The 16,919-nt window shown below is 34.5% G+C and overlaps 1 protein-coding gene across 2 annotated transcripts in view; it reads left to right on the top strand.

Moving 5' to 3' along the window:
• The window catches only part of LRPPRC (leucine rich pentatricopeptide repeat containing), a 92,727-nt gene that overhangs the window by 18,986 nt on the left and 56,822 nt on the right, over window positions 1–16,919 (top strand). For both annotated transcript variants that reach the window (XM_035320165.1, XM_035320164.1), the window contains exons 10-17: window positions 63–168; window positions 250–357; window positions 6,235–6,353; window positions 6,879–6,972; window positions 10,194–10,263; window positions 13,199–13,226; window positions 15,578–15,635; window positions 16,738–16,844. In XM_035320165.1, coding sequence (XP_035176056.1) covers window positions 63–168; window positions 250–357; window positions 6,235–6,353; window positions 6,879–6,972; window positions 10,194–10,263; window positions 13,199–13,226; window positions 15,578–15,635; window positions 16,738–16,844 — 690 coding nt within the window. The remainder of the gene's footprint in view (window positions 1–62; window positions 169–249; window positions 358–6,234; window positions 6,354–6,878; window positions 6,973–10,193; window positions 10,264–13,198; window positions 13,227–15,577; window positions 15,636–16,737; window positions 16,845–16,919) is intronic.

Below are 16,919 nucleotides of genomic sequence, written 5' to 3' on the forward strand. Positions count from 1 at the left end.
ATCTGACAGCGTAAACAACTAGAGAAATGTAAAAATATATTAATTCTTGAAATTCTTTGCAGCCTTTGAGCAAGCTGAAGCAATTCTGTAGTGAGTTAAAAGAAACAAAAATGCACTCGGCACCGTTAACATTTGTCTTGCGTTGTGCTTTGGAGGCCAACAAGTCAGGTATTCTGCTTAATTATTTAATTTACATATGCTTATTTAAAGTACTTGGTCACTGTTTAATTATGTTGTGCATGTTTTTAGCCCTGGCTATTGATGTGATGAAGACCATGAAAGAGGAAGGCGTGCCGCTCAGACCTCACTATTTCTGGCCATTGATAGTTGGGTTCCAGAAAGAGAAGAATCTTAAAGGTTAGCAATATGATATATGCTCCTCTTGCTTTGTTGTACACCTAAGGTACAAATCTTCGCTAAAACACCACTTCAAGATTCACCAGGCTCTTGAAAATAAATGAAGACCTTGTTGCTTTTCTGTCTTTATTGCAACCATTTTTTTTTCCTTCAGAAAGGCTTTTTAACCCCCCCCCTCCCTTTCTTTCTTAATTGTGATACAAATTTGGGTGGCTTACCTTTGTTTAGAAAGATGAGCAAAAGAGTTTATGTTTTTAACTCTTCACATTCTTACAGCCTTTCAGTGGTTCTTTTGACTCCTCATTAATTCAAGAGCTTACTCTAGAAGAAACTGAAATCTGAGAGATGCATTTAATAGTAAGGTAGTGTTATAACAGTTCTCTTGGACTGCAAATCCAATTCTCTTTTTAAACCAACTTATTATGTACCTGATAAGCCAAATGTGAGTTGAGTTACAATAATAAAAACTGCAGGAGAACTTACGTCACTGAATGTGCGAGCCTGACCTGACAGCATCCTGATTGAAGGACAGAAATGCTCAATCTTTTGGATTCTTAAGTAGGTTTAAGCATTTAGCATGCTTTCCCCTGTTACACATGGGGATGTCTACAGGCTATGAATAAGAATTGAACAAATATTAAATTTTAGAGTACAGTATCTAATTCTTTGGTTTGCGTTATTGGTAATTCAGAAAGAATGGTATTGTAAAAAGATGCTTTTAACAGAAGTACTTCCCCCTTGGGGAAACAAAAAACTGTCTTTTTCATCTTATCTCACAGTATAATGTGCTTTAGAATGAGATGCAGAGTTGTTAGTGTGACACTGGGTGACAAACAAAATGCACAAACAAAAAAAAAGTGCTTTTAGCACTCTCTTCGTATCGCAATTTTATCTTAAATATACAGTCACATTCCAGTTTGGAAGAAATGCTGAAACAAGTATTCCCTAATTGTTTCTGGCTATAAAAATGTCTCAAATCTTTTTCAAAAAGCTTTTGTGAAAACAATATTCAGTTTTTATTAACTCTTTAGGATCTGTTCTGCTAGACCACTACACAAGTTTATCTTCTTACAGGTTTTCAAGTGCTTGAAAGTTCTATGACATTTTAAAAGTCTCTCAGTGTTGGTTTTAGGTGGGTCCTTTGTGACTTACTTGGAGTACATTATTGCCACAAATAAGTAAAATTAAATTGTGTCATACTTCTGTATATGTGGGTGCTGCCTACTGAACAAAAAAAGGTTGTCTGTTACTACAATGAAGGTTTCACCTCACTGACACAAGTATAAGAGATGCTGAAAGCATTAGATTTAGACTTAGCTTCCAAAGCTGAAGCTATGTCTGACTGTTGAGAGAAACTCAAGGTTCAGATCGAGATCTCTGGCAAGTTCACAAGTTTCTTTAATTTCAACTCATGTAAACAAATTGAAAATAGAACTGGTGCAGAAGCCCTTAACTCTGGCTTTCTTTAACATGCTCTAGAAAGCCTCTCTTCTTCTGTCTGCAAAAACATTGGATGCATAAACTTGTGTATGGCTGTATGATAGTACTGTGGCTTTGCAAACATGGTATTGTAACCTCATACTTAGTCTCTCAGAGTTTGAATTGTCAAGTGTGAAAGTTATTACTCCAGACATAACTACAAAGGTCAGTGATTTTGCAGTTCTTACAATATGTGAGAAGATACCTAAGCGTTTTTTTCCTGCAGTGAAGAATCAGTGGAATTATTCTTGCTGCAGTGAAACAAATTCTTTTTCTTCCGATGTGTAAGCTCACATTCATTTTTGAAATTTAATTGTAATTAAAAAGAAAAAAAAAAGAATGAGACCCACTGTCAAAAAACACAACCAGTACAGTTGAGGTAAAGTAAATAGGAGGAGAAAAAACACCCTGAAATTTTCATAGAAATAACAGAGCATAAAATAATGCTTCAGTGAGAACTTAAAGGTGACAACAGACAGTAAATGAGCAGAATGGTGCTTTCTAGCACTGAAAAATAATAGGGCTGTGCTAAGAAAGATACAGACACTGCATCACATCTCATACTAAAAAGGAGGTAATAATTGCTTCATCTACAAAGTAGCAATGCCTGGCCTAATGTGTATAATTTTGCATCTCAGTATTGGTAAGGCTGAAAATGGAAAAGAACTTTGGGGGGGGGGAATAGTAAAAATCTGATAGGAGGTAGACAATGGACTAAATCATTAAAGGGCACAGAAGAAAAGCAGCAACATATCTAGAACTGCAGGTTACAAATGCCTTAATATAATACATATACTGTGACTCAAGCAATTATATAACTAGTAGCAACATTTAATTACACATTTATCTTATGTTCCTTATAGCAAAACCTTACACATTATATCATAGAAGATTCCCTAACTTCTGTATTTTGCAGCTGAAGGTGAAATAAATAACAGTGAAGTGGTGGCTAGGAGAAATAAAGCTAAGCAGGCAATTCTTTAAATGTATCGCAGAGAACTTAACCACTCTGAACTAGCAAACAAATCCTTTGCTCGCTTTTATGTGAGTTTGATATGTAACTTGCTAATTACTTATTTCTGTAGTATGTATCTAAATAAATGCTGTTAAGCTTGGCAATGGACAGTATGTAAAAGGGTTTAAAAGAGCTACTATACGCAGTGGATCAGAAAAGGTTTTTGAGATTCAGCTTATATCAGATAATAGTAATGGGAGAGCATAGCATGGTTAGGCAGAAATGTTTGGCTTCTGCTGGTAACTGAACATACTGGCCCCCCTCATATTTGTAGAATCACTTTGGTTATTTTTGAAGACAGTTTTAAAATATCAATAGTGTATTTTAATTTTGTTTTCTATTAAACTGTTGTGGTTTTATACACAAAACATGGCTTGTGAATGATAATTCAATTTTTACTTTGCCCCAGGAAAAAAAAGTTGGATGAAAAAGGAAATAAATGTCTGAGTCCACTGAGAGCAATGAGTGGTGGTTTCCCAAAGTAATTGCTTGAGGTCGTGTTTTGTAGACAGACCTCTCCAGCCAAGAACTTTGGATTGCATCTCAGATTAATAGCACAGCAAAAAGACTTAAATATTACGCTGTTTTCCTGTACACATCCTCACTTTACAAGTTTTCTATTTGTTTAGAGAATTGCTGTAAGCACAATTATGCTGCACTTTCACATGTTGAACTGTACATAGCTGCCTTAGAAATTAAATTCCCCCTGTTCTGGTGGGACCATATTAGATATAAGGTGCTACTTCTCGTGAGAAACTTAAGAAATGAAAGGGGGTCTGAAACATGAGCCTCTCTTTTCTCTCCTTAAGAAGCAGCAAGGTGCTATGCTCTGTCACAGGAATATTATGATCATCTTGTGATTAATCTCTTACTGTATTTCTTGGTGTTTGGATATACTTATTTGAGGCTGGAAAGATGCTTTTCTACTTCTGCTGGGGCATTCCAGTGCTGTTTCCAGTACTGACAAAAAAGGAGAACAGAAGTGTTAGGATGTGTTTTGTTCCCTGTTCCGGTCTTCTTATAATTCAGGTATTTAATTTTGGCTGTTCAACTCATGGAATCTGTACATACCTCAGCCCATCATTTCAAAAACCTCTTCTTTATCAAGCAGGGAGGTGACTGAAAAAACTGAGCCCTTATGGGTCCAAGGAACTGTTGTGCATGTATGAAAACAGGACTCCATCAAGTTTTGATCTTTTTATGCCATAAATAGAAATTCTAAGACTTTGTGAATATGCTGCATTTCATATTGCTCTCGTGATTTTTTTCCTCAAATGAAGAAGAATGCTACTACCAACAATACCAAGTATTCTGGATAACTTCAGGATTTAGACAATTGCAAAATAAATATTTTTAAATACATTGTCTCATGCAGACCTTTTGAATGAACTATTACATGGTCTCCAGGGTCTAATCCTTAGTGTTTTTTTTTTTTTAAAAAAAAAAAAGAATTCTTTTTCTCAGTAGTCCTTTTATTCACAGTCTTTTTAGAAGACTGTTTGTGATTTTTTTTTTTTTTTTTTTTTTTTGGAATCTTTTTGTGGTTTTTGGTCACACCTGGTTTTCTAGAACCCAAAACGGGATCTGCAAAACAATTCATTGAGGTATGGGTGTACAGCTGATTAAATAATTATTTATTTACTAATGTTTATTTCATGTTCCTAATTTTTCCTGCTTTTGTGAATGTTTTGTAGTGCACATATATATGAGTACAGTAATTCATGTATGCAGTTTCTAAATACACATATATAGGGAAGGGTGCATTTTCAGACAAGTCTGGAGACTGGTGTTCTTGCTAATGTGATTGTGCTTCTGTCCTTTATAGTCTGTTCTTTGGTAGCTGGGGGCGAGGGAACACAGTATATTTTCCAATACTGTTGGAATACTGAGGTGCAAGTGATACCTAGAAAGTCAACACATAATAATGCTCAAATCTTTCCTTATGCGTGAGTTCAATGATATTGTGGTATTTTGATAGAAGTGGGAACTTACATTACATCTAGATGTAATTCCCCCGAATTTACCACACCTTATTCACTGTGGTAGATCCCTTGCAGTCATCGAATTGTACCTTAGTGATGAAGACTTGAACTCAGCTATTTGGTAAAAGGTTTCAACACAAGAGGGCTTAAAACATTTGCTGAGAAGTTGAAAACGTGAAATAGAAACTAGCTGTTAAAATTTGAAAGGTATCAGGAAAGACTTACTGTAATTAATTCTTTATTCATATTTTCACAGATTCTGGGCCAAAATCAGAGTTTTGTTTAAGGCAAACTCGAACAGATGATGCGATTTTAATCTAGTGTGACTTGCCTGCATGTATTTGCAAGTGCTCAAAGGGAATTCACATTTGATTATTTGCACCATAGTGCACTGCATAAAATATTCATGGAAGTGTCACTTTTCCATAGGTGGCACTCCAGGGCAAAGACAGGGACTTTGGGAAACTTTGCATTTTTAAAGTAATAAGTATGAAATGCAAGTTGAAAAAAACATATGCTATTTGGAACTGGTGTCCTGCAGCAACTGACAAGTCACTTTTAGACCAGCAAAAAATGATAATACCTGTATTAATTTTGACAGGAGTTCAGAGTTTGCTAGCTAGGGTTATTGTAAGAAGTTTCTGCAAATCAAAAGTGTGTGAACAATTAAAAAGCATGAAACATACTCTAAAACTTTGTTCTCATTGTTAAGCTCCATTAAGATTGGGCATCGTTGTCTTTAAATGCTTCTCTACAGTAGCGATACGTGTGTAAATTGATCCAAAACGTGTAAAAGTTGTACTCAGCGGGACCTGGGAAACTCTAGCCTTTCTCTGATTTCCTGTTTGAGGCTGATGCATTAATACAGAGAGTTAATACAGACGTTTGTTTATGAAAATGTTGTTTGTTTTAAACAAATCTAGAAACAAATCCCGAAAGTTTGCTTTACTAATCGGGATTAGATGTTGGGAACAAAGCTAAGAATATTGATTTTGTGTCTTGAAATTCATTCTATTCTTTACACTAAATTTCAGATCTTTTTTGTGCACAATAATGTGGACTTTTTAATATGTAGCTGTAAAAGACGTTTTGCAAATATAATAGTAACAGTCCATATTTTCACTGTTAGAAAATAACTGGGTACTGGCAATTTCCAAGCTAATGAAGACTTCCTTGATTTTGATAGTGCAGCATGCAACAGGAATTTCTGTAACTCAATTTCAAGTTTCACAATTATGAACTTTATTAACGCCTCAGGTAAAAATGCATTTTTTTTGCATGGTAGCTCAAGAAAGCAAATGGAGGAGACAAGTCTGTTTTCGAAATCAGCATTTATTTTTATGTGTTTCTCAAATTTTCATTTTTCTGCAATGCTTAGCTTTACCAATTCTCTTTTGATAGGTATCTTTGAGATCCTCAAAGTGATGCATGAGTTGGGGGTGGAAATTGATTTAGAAACATACACTGACTACGTTTTTAAAAATTTTGCTGATTGCAAAACCGCCTGTGCCCAGCTGAAGGTGAGTTTACACTTAAAATTCATAAAAATGATCATTGCAACACTTGGTTCTCTGTGAGAGACGTAGATACTAGTAGTGCTCTAAACATGAATGTGTATGATCAAGTCTGTTTGATATATTGAGAATATTTTTGAAGCAGTTGTTATATGGATGATTTGTTTATAATGTCTTTCTGCTGCTCTTTTCTTTCTGAGTGAACCAAAATGTTTTCCTTGAATTTTACTAGCTTGCTGTTTATAGAAGTTAGAATAACTAAATTAATTACATTCTTCCTTTTTATCAGTAATATTTGTTTCCATTGCAGTTGTGTTTAATGAAGAATTCAGAATTGCAGATTAAAATAATTGTACTGTTCTAGCGTGTCTAACTAGCCGTGTAGACCTCTGTAGAGAGCACTTTTCTAGGTTCTCAACAGCTACCAATGCAAGAATGACAGGGTCCTTTGGGAAGGAAGAGTTTAAAAATAAGTGTCAGAAAAGCTCGTTGTGTGTACTTAAACTGTTTTTTTATTATTTTTTTCTGTAGGAAAATAACTGCCTGTTTGAAACTGTTGGACTCTATGTAGCACAAGTTAGACATGAAGCAGCACATGGAAGACTGCAAAATGTTCTTTCTTTGTGTAAGTGTATCTCATGTTGCATGTTACTATATACTCAGTGGTAGTGCTGATAGGTTGGTTGTAGGTGAAGAGATTTATGTGCGCAAAGAAATGTGGGAAATTTGCGAAAAAGCTTTCGTTATGTGAGGTTCTCTTTGACAAGATGTCAGACTTGAAACCACTAGTTCTGGACAATGTATCTTGGTTAAACTGATTTTTAGGATTGAGACTGGCCATGACATGTCATAGATGATATTTAGCAAAGCTGTGTTTGGGATACGCTTGTGAACCCCGGCGTATTCTAGGAGTGCTTAAGGAAGCAATTGGCATCGATAACAACTGTTAAGTCTTTGGTGCAGGGATTGTTCTTGTTTTCTGTTTGTGGCATCAATTACAATGGGATGCTAGATTAACAACACTGTTCGGAAGTACTGCAGAATAATTTATGAATGAATCAGCTTTAAATAACTGACTGCCATTGACGTTAACCTGAGTCTGGAAGTTGTGTATGAATTTGACAGGGTAATTAGGTCATGAAGTACATGAAGTAATTTGCCTACTATACTGAGTCCATAATTAAACCCTTGAATCTTGGACTGAATCTGATACAAAAAGTTCTCTTTTTAAACAACAGTTTTATTTGTCTAAGACTGAGGGAAAAGTTTAATCAGTCACTGACTGTTTTATTTAGCTAAGACTAAAAGATAGTATGCTGTGACTCTGTGAAGCTGTGCTGAGGCTTGGAAAGAAACTGACGTTAACTGTAAGCTTATACTAAAACAGAGTAGTCCTCTGTTCATCTAAAGATGGAAAAAGTTACAATAAAAAGCAGATTTTAATAATAAACTTGAAAACAGTATGTATAAAAGCTTAAAAATTTTTTTTTGTATTTCAGTATATAATACAAGTGAGTGAAAAGGAGAAAATTAAATGAGTAGGTATTATGGATTTATTAATTGCTGTAATGAAGATTTATCAATTAAGTGAATCTTTTAAGGTTCACCTTACATTCTGGCATTACTTTGGTTAGTTCTTATTACAACAGAAATCTTAACCATGAAAAAGTAGTACTTGAAACAGCTTTGAATTCTTTTTTGAGAGGCTAGCTATTTATTAGCAGTATTTTTTTTCTGAAAAGTGAAGTAGGATTTGGTATGTTTTTGCCCACATGAAAAATTATATTCCCCCATCCTTGCACACTCATTTAGGTTAAGTAAATTAGTCGTTTTTCGTTGTGTTTAAAGGCACAAATGTGTTTGTACCTGGTATAAGATAAATATATATGATCCAGCACATATATAATACGCTGCATTTTGTTTTACTGTTGTGAAATTAGTCTCTCATACTGTATTGGTTAGCTGTTGTCTGTGTCTTGAATTTAAATCTTGTAGTGGTATTTCTTTTTACAAAGCCTAGCGTTAATAATTCATAAAATCATACAAAATTTCTTTTGAACTTGAGCTTTAAAGGAAGGGACTCCGGTAAATAGTTTACCAAGCTGAAATGAATGCTAGTAAATCTAATTAGCACCTAGGAAATGATAAGGCAAAGATATGAAATAGCTGATTTTTTTTTTTTTTTTTTGGATTGGCTTCTTATGCAGTATTACAAAGAGGGAAAATAGATTCAGTATGGAAAATAGTTCAAGATTGTCTCATCAGTGTAGTTAGGGGAGGTGAAGGCTGGGTGTGAGTGCTGGTTGCTATCTAGGTGTATTGATTCAGCTTCTCATACCTTATAACGTATAGATTTCTGCTCCTGACAAGATGAAAACTAAGAAGCATCAGCTGAGGAATCCGGGCGCATAAGGCGGTGTACATGAGAGCTGCTTTTCCCCTTTATCATGCCATTCCATTCCACTTCATTGTCAGCCTCTTGATTTTCTCAGACTTGTTTGTTGCTAAGGAAACCAGGTTGCCGATTGTCAGCAGCAGCTGAGCATACTAAGATGCTTTTTGCTCGTCTTTTTATGAGCAAAAAGTTTCATAAACCAGCGGAGGAGGAGGGTTTGTATTGAGGGTTACTTGAAAACCAACTTTACCTGAGATTTTTCAAACTAAAATAAACATTTAAACATTTAAAACTTAGCTTTCTAAACGCCTGCGCTTAGACTAAGGTGTAGTTTTAGCATGTTGTTCCTGCCTTTTATTTTGCAGCTTCGCACAGAGCTGGTGTTTTTATTTTGGTTCTTCTCTACCATCTACCTACTGTATTACAGCCCTTGCTGATGGGACCCAGTGCATTCAGGTTTTCAGAGGGTTTAGGAGTGTTGTGATAGCAAAGTCAAATTAAGATAGCTCCATACAGGACCTAAATTCACCTACTGCTGTTGTTTTGTTTGTTTTTCCAGCTGTACTATGACACTGGAATGAGAAAACAGCAATTTTAGAGGAAGAAGGTAGAATTATTTCCAATATCTAGCAAAGAAAAAGTCTAAAGATGAGGATATAAGTATAACAGTAAATGACCTCTCAGGTCATTTAGGTTAAAATTATTTTAGTTATCTTTGTGTTCATCCAATATTGTAACAATTCTACATGTTAATGTTTACAGCTCGTCATTATTCAAAGGTGTGTCTCTTTCTCCTCTTACATTTAACGTAATTTAGTGGATAGTGCTTTAGATAAAACTACTTCTTGCTTCTCGTCAGGCAGTTTACACCAGGAGAAAGAAATGTTTACAGTCTCATGGTAAAAAGCAGTAGGCTTTACAATAAGCCTATTTTAAGGCAGGTATTCAGTTTGAAACATCCCAGCAAACAGTTTGCCTGTGGTGTATTTTTTTTTTTTCTGTCGTAATGTCTCAAGTTTCCTTGGTTAGAGTTCTATTTTTTTCTTTTGCTTTTTGCAACAGGGTATTTTATTTGGTCTTGTTACTGTTTTGCAGGGATGCTTATTTCTACTGCTAATTTGTAAAATAAATAAATTAAAATATATATATATACTACATATATATGTATATATATAGACATATACATTAACTGGCATTAAAGGTAGTGAAGAGGCAAAAATCTCTTGGAATGTTTAATCTCTTTGGAAAGGAAGTAGATGTAGAGCTGATAAAAGCCAGGACTCTTTCAAATAGCATGGTATTTGAAATTTTGATTTTACAAATGTTTGTCAGTATTTACTAATTAAACAAAATAGTTCATCTACTAAGTCCCCATTTATGTGACTAACTGACTTGTTGGAGTTCAGGGCTTTTTTAGAATGACTATTTAGAAACATTGCTTTCATTTACAGTGTCGTCAGCAAGCACACCTTCTTTTGATTTTCACCAGTTTAGAAACAGCCTCATTAGGGGATTCAAAAGGTAAGGTTGTTATATGAATATCCTTTTTTTTCCCCTCTCTTTTGCTTTGTTGAGCACAAGTCTGTGCAGTCTTCCCTCCCCTCCTGTCCCCAAATCGGTGTTTAAGAATTTTAAAGTAGGGTTCCAACTGTAGCAGATCTGAAGAATCTGATTTTTTTCTCTGCCCTCCCTGGTTTCCTTACCTCTGCTCTATCTGAGCATACTGCTATTATTGTTCGTTTTCTGATATTTGACAGTATATAAACTTCTATGGTAGGAAACATTTGGGATTTTATCTTTACTAACTTTTATGTTGCTAAACTGCTGATTTCCCTACAGATTCATTGTTAACCATTAGAGTAGAGAGGTGCTTATTGAAAACAAAATACCAATAGAAGCCAGGCATACTCCACTATATCTGATAGCTTCATTGTGCCATATAGCCATGACTTCATACTCAGACCTGTTTGGTCCCATTTTGCAAAGAAGGTTTTATGGTACTTGCAGGGTTGTCATAAGCTTATGGAAATATGTGTGTATTAACAAGCACTTTTATTGTTCTCTTTTTGCTCCAGTCAAACGTTCAGGACTGTGAGTTTTTTTCTGTAGCTTTGCACCACAGGAGTCACTTAATAGGACCAGAGTCTGAAAGCTGGTTTTATTGACTGAGTAATTTACCATATTTTTAATGGCTGTGATGTCACTATGTTAAGGTTGGGTATTACTAAAACACACTGGATGAATATAGCCAAAATAATTACCTTGTAAATAGCAAGTTCTGTCCAGCTGATCATGCTCTACCAAGGGAAAAGGTGGAGAAAAAGAAAACCAGTGTTAAAACTGGGCTTGTTAACCTGGCACTAGCTAACCTTGACTTCAAAAGGATAAGTGCAATAATATTTTAGATAATATTTTTTCAGCCCCAGAATCATCTGTTTCAGATTTTTAAATTGTTACTTTAGTTAATACGTATTTTCTGTCTGCAAGTACAGAGAAATAATCAGTTAAAGTAGAGCTTGCCCTAGAAAACAAGCTACACCAATGTTTCCACACACCACCAAGGAATGCTGGCATGAAATAGCCTGCTACGGAAGAGTTGTGTAGGTGGTCAGAATGCAACTTGCAGCAAATTGAAAGCATTATCAGCTTGTATCATAAAAATTAGCTGCTGAAGATTTATACTCAGTGTAAGTGAAATAGTTAGACTCCTAGGCAATGGAACAGTTTCTCCTGTTGTGATTTAAAGAGTTATGAACATTTGGGCTCAAAACTCAGAATTCTGGGGCAAGCAAAATATTTTTTTGACTTCCTTCAGCTGACTATTCTCTCTGCTTGCCACTTTTAAGTGCAGCACTTATTAGTTTCTTGTTTGTTCTTATTGTTACCTGGCTTCAAGAGCTATATATGAAATTGGCTGTACCTGAATTGTACCCTTCTATAGATAGTTTCTGAAAGCACGCCCAATTCATGTTTCCTTTTCTGAATTAAACTTAATAGCAAGAACAGCCTAAAAATATGAAGCTTGAGCATAGGACAGGAGAGAAGAAGAGAATATTGGTTATCACCATACATTTTTTAAAAACGTGAACTCAGGAGAATTTCATGACAAAATGCTGGTCACAAATATTCAAACAAGCAGAGTTTAGGACTAGCACAGGGTATGGACACATGAGGTACACAGGAACAATGTCTGTAGCATACTAGCTGATGGATTTCTGTTGAAGCTGCTCTTTTCTAGTTATTCCTTCAAAGTATTCCCATTCTATCTACCTGAACTACCATTACTATTTCAGAGTCAAGTACTTTGGGAAATTGATGCGTTTGATATTTGCAGTTCATTGTCATGCTGTCAGTGGTGGAGTGAGTTCACTCAGGAAAGCTGAACTAACCTCACAAATAGCATTTTTCCTCTTTGTGGACCTGTGTTCCACTCATTTTCAAATACCTCTGGCAGTAGCACAAAAAGAATAAATGGTTCCTAGGCTTGAAACCTCCTAAGTGAAATAGAATCCTAAACTTCTGTAAATGCTTTGAAGTTCCCCTGCAGCTGTTCAAACTGACATCTTATTTTCCCCTTACAAGAATTATAGGAAAATAAAATAAGGTCAAAAGCTTTTGATTTTTGTTTTCTTAGCCTTGTCTAGATTAATGCTGCCTTATAGTTGTTGAGATGTTACAGCTTTTAGATAGAACTCTGTCCTGTAAATAACAGGAATATGTCAGTTTTTTTTTATACTTGAGTGAACTGGTTAACATTTGGTCTTTGGTTGTAACCTGATGATGTGCAGAAGTGCTCTCCATTCAGTTCTATAGAACATCAACAGAGAAAGGAGAATTCTTTCCTTTAGAGTTTGTGCGTAATATATTACCTATTTATCTTACTCTAATAAACGTTGTAGCTTAAGTGAGGTATATGGTTACTTTATTCTTTGTTACAAATGCATTTGTGGGTACCTGCAGTTGTCCATCTATATTAAAAATTTAATTTTAATGCACAGAGATCTAAATTTTTGTTGTAAATTCTACATGCGTTTTTCTATGTAGTATGAATTCTTTGCTTGAAGCTTATTTTCTTGAAATATTAGACTGCAGTATAAAATTAAAAATGTACAATTAGAACATGTTAAAAGATTAGATTAAAAAATAAAATTAAAATATATTATTTCTAGTTACCTATTAGGAGTGCTGCATTATTTTAGGATGTTTAGAACAGAGTTCTGTTTAGGATGTTTAGAAACAGAGTTCAGTATAATAAAAAGTACAAAACTTACTCTGTACCAAATAGGTTTAAGCAATTTCTTGGAATTACTGAGTTTTAATAATTTGCTTTAAATAACAAGATCCTTAGTGTTAATATTGTTTGTGGGTTTAAAAAAACAACAACAAAAACACACAAGAGACCAGAGTAAAATCATTTTGTTCCTATTAATTTTTTATCCTTTGCTGCCCTCTTCAGCTCAGACGATGTACAGCTTTGGAGCAAGGTAAGTGGAGATCGTGATGCTGTAAATAAGATCAATTTCTCTGCATGCTTATGACAAATTAATGTAAATCTGAATTCTGAGCCTACTAATTGTGGAACTCATTATTAGAGGAAGACATTTGTCAGTAGCAGATTGTACAATTCTATGAAATTGAGATTTCATATTTCATAAATGCAGTTGTAAAAATCAAATATGTATCTTTATTCTGATTTGTAGATCAATGCAATTAGAGCTGAAGGTAGTATATAGTTTTAGCTTCATATACAAAGCCAGCCGTGGTTTTTCTGACACTTCAAAAAATCCTTTTCCTTCCTTCCCTAAACTTCCTTCCTATCCCCACACCAGTGTGATTAAAATAATAAGGCACAATTATATTTTTTATGTTTCTGTCATTTAACTTAAAGTATTGAAGGCAAAGACAGGTAAAGTCACTTGAATTAAGTCAAGTGAGAATTGGCTGATCATGCCCTCTCCAGTATAGGCTACCTTAGAAAGGTGCCCCATATAACTTGGTTAATAAATCTTTCAGGGACCTAGAGCAGAAGAGATGTTGGCAAATGCTGACTGGGTTGTGGTTACCAAATCTGGGAAGGGAATTGCTGCTTGCTGTCTTTTATTTAAATATTGTACTTCCTCACTAATATAAGCCTGTACGTGGCTTACGGTATATTCAGATTTTGGGGGGAAAAAAAAATGAATGAAATGAAAATTGCAGTTTGGGAAGCTGCTTTTTGCTGTTCAATGATATGTATAAATAAATTTTAGTTGTGAGGTGCAGGGTGTTTTTTTTTTTTTTTTTTTATTTCCCACCCACCTTCTGTTTTGTAAAGATTATGGTAAGTGGTGAGGGGATATTTTTTCCCACTGCTACAAACCTATTTTTTTGTGTGTAGAAAGGGGAAAAAGAAAAAAAAAATAAAAAAAAAAAAAATAAAGAAAAAAGGGGATCAGTTTTATTACTTCCTTTATGGAATTAAACTTGAAGGACAGTTGGAGGACTAAAATAATGGTGGTCTGCATGTAAAGCCACATCTATAGCTACTTCTGCTGTTCTCCACAGTGGAGAAAAGGTGCATTTTGTCATTTTTACCAAATTTATGAGTTAAATATATGTATCGGCATTCCTTATTTTACAAAGGTTAACTTGAAAAACAAATAGTTACTTATTAAAAATAATATCATGCTTTTTTTCTGCAGTCCATTCTTTTAAATGTTCTCTGAAATTTGATTCAGAAGGAGAATTGTGTTATTATGACTTTCTTGGTTTTTATTAGTTGTAGGTTCTTCAGGGCGTTGGTTCCTTATAGGGACGATAAGGGCAAAAGGACAGAAGACTACTGTAGTTTAACCATTCACAGAGTCTAGGCTGTTGGTAGAATGAGAAGTGATAATTCCATTGCACTTTTGTTGTTTTCTGGCTTTATTTATTCATTTTCAGTAACAATTAGGTGAGGATTCATTTTGTTTTGTCATTACTTAAAATACAGCTCTCTGATATCGAGAATCCATTTCCCTCCTAATTCTCTCAGATTGCATTCTATTGTCACGTCAGATACAGCAAAATTCTTGAAATAGTTAAAAACTGGAATTTTAAATATAGATGATATAATTTGCTTAAGAACAGTCAAATGGATTTTTAAAATGATGTGGTTTAGGTTTAAGTATTTGTGGGTAGGATGTGGGGGGCTTGGGGTAAATGCTGCTTTTCCTCTGAAGTAAAATCTACGTGTTCTTTCCATTTGTATGAGACTAATGGAATATGTGCTAAATTTAGTCCAAGTATAAAGAACGCAATTAATTTTTATGGATGTATACATTGTCATTCAAAATTGCATTTATTTAGAACAGCTATACTAGTTATCTTAAATCTAACAGAGCATGATAAATCATGTTCCTCTGTTTTCTTCATGCATTTGCTTCTTTCAGAATTAAAAAAAAAAAAAAAGGCTTTACGGGCCAATTTCAGCTGTTTGGTAAATTGAAATATAATTGTAGCATCTCTAGGAGCGACATCAGTTAATATTTGCTTTAGGCAATGTCTTATGATAGTTAACTTTCTGTAGAATGATACACAAAAATACTAGAAAATCTGTCTTACTGCCATATCTCAGAAAGCATTTCAGTTTGCAAGATATATTTTTAAGAAAAACCTATTATTCACCCAAAAAACACACACACCAAAAAAAAAAAGCACACCTTCCTTGTATATATATATTTTTTAGAGAATTACTGTGATGTGGTAAAGAATAATACTTAATAGCGAGATGCTTTATTATTTTGAGAATTCAATTTCAGGTACTATTTGCCCTTGCTTCTTTTGGCTGCAATGTACGATTATTCTGTCTTACCAGATAACAGAACTGTTGTACAAGGATGAACGTTATTGCCTGACGCCTCCAGGACCAACTGGTAGAGTTTCAATTTCTATGATTGTAACTTATCCACAAATCCGTTCTTCTGTGTAATGACGGGTTTGAGGGATTACAACAGTAAACACTGATTGCTTCTTTTTGAAAGTGAAATTTGAAAACATGTGGGGTAAAATCCTGATTCTAATAATCACAGCATATTTTTGAGATACATTAGATCTTTTTTAGAATTATAAACAAATCTTGCTGATAACAATTTATTTTTCTAATTTTATTGACCAAAATACAGATATAGAATGAGCACAGTATCAGTGCTTAAATACTTCGAAAGCAAATAAAAGCCATCTTTCAATCTAGTTTTACCTTTAGTGATTTTGTGAAGTACAATGGTACTTAACATCCCAAATCTTCTACTTTGAAGTAAGTATACTTTTTTCATATAATCTGTATTATAAAAAAATAAAATAAAAAATCCTCTAGCTGGGGAAGCTTTATGGGGAAAGCTAACCTTTTGAGAAGAAAATTAATACCGTTCCAATTATTGAGTACAGAACCCCATAATTTTTTTCACTTGCATGGATAAGATCCTTAGCACCATTTGATAAAATCTGTTAATCTTGGTTTTCATTGGTTAATAGGCAGCTCCTTCAGTATTGGTTATGTAATGGTTAAAGCATCTTCTATGCCTTCGTATCAATATTACAATACTTAATGTAGCTTGGTAATGGAATGTAATGGGTAAAATGTACAGAAAAAATATGCAAAGTGGTAGAAATCAGTTTTTTCTTTTGAGCAGTGACAAAATATTTGTGGCAACTATTTGGGGTGGCGGGCAGGAAAGGGGGGGAAGGCCTTGGGCAGTACCACTTCTGTCACACAGCAGTGGAAAAAATAGATTGAAGTAAGATTCTGTACTGAAAAGCTGTCACTGGGTCTGAAAATAATTAATATTCCTTTCACTCACCAGTTAGATATGTGCTCCCAAACCACATAATCTCTATGCCTCAGTGATCATTGTTGCCATTTCAGAGTCTCTCATCAGGGTGACATCTCACACCAAAATGATTTCTTATAAATTAATCTTGATAACATGACAGTCTCGGTAATTTTAGTGGAATGCTTTCTCTTGTTTTTTTCCACAGAAGCTGTTGGCTATTTTCTTTATCACTTGATTGACAGCATGAGTGACTCAGAGGTACAGGCCAAGGAGGAGCGTTTGAGACAATACTTCCATCAGCTGAAGAAGATGGTACCATTTCATTTTTTGCTACATAATGCCTGTCCTGCCTGACATGTATCTATTAGATTTGAAATTGCTGCTTTT

Source organism: Oxyura jamaicensis, chromosome 3, assembly GCF_011077185.1.
Source record: "Oxyura jamaicensis isolate SHBP4307 breed ruddy duck chromosome 3, BPBGC_Ojam_1.0, whole genome shotgun sequence".
In the NCBI taxonomy this organism is placed as follows: Eukaryota; Metazoa; Chordata; class Aves; order Anseriformes; family Anatidae; genus Oxyura; species Oxyura jamaicensis.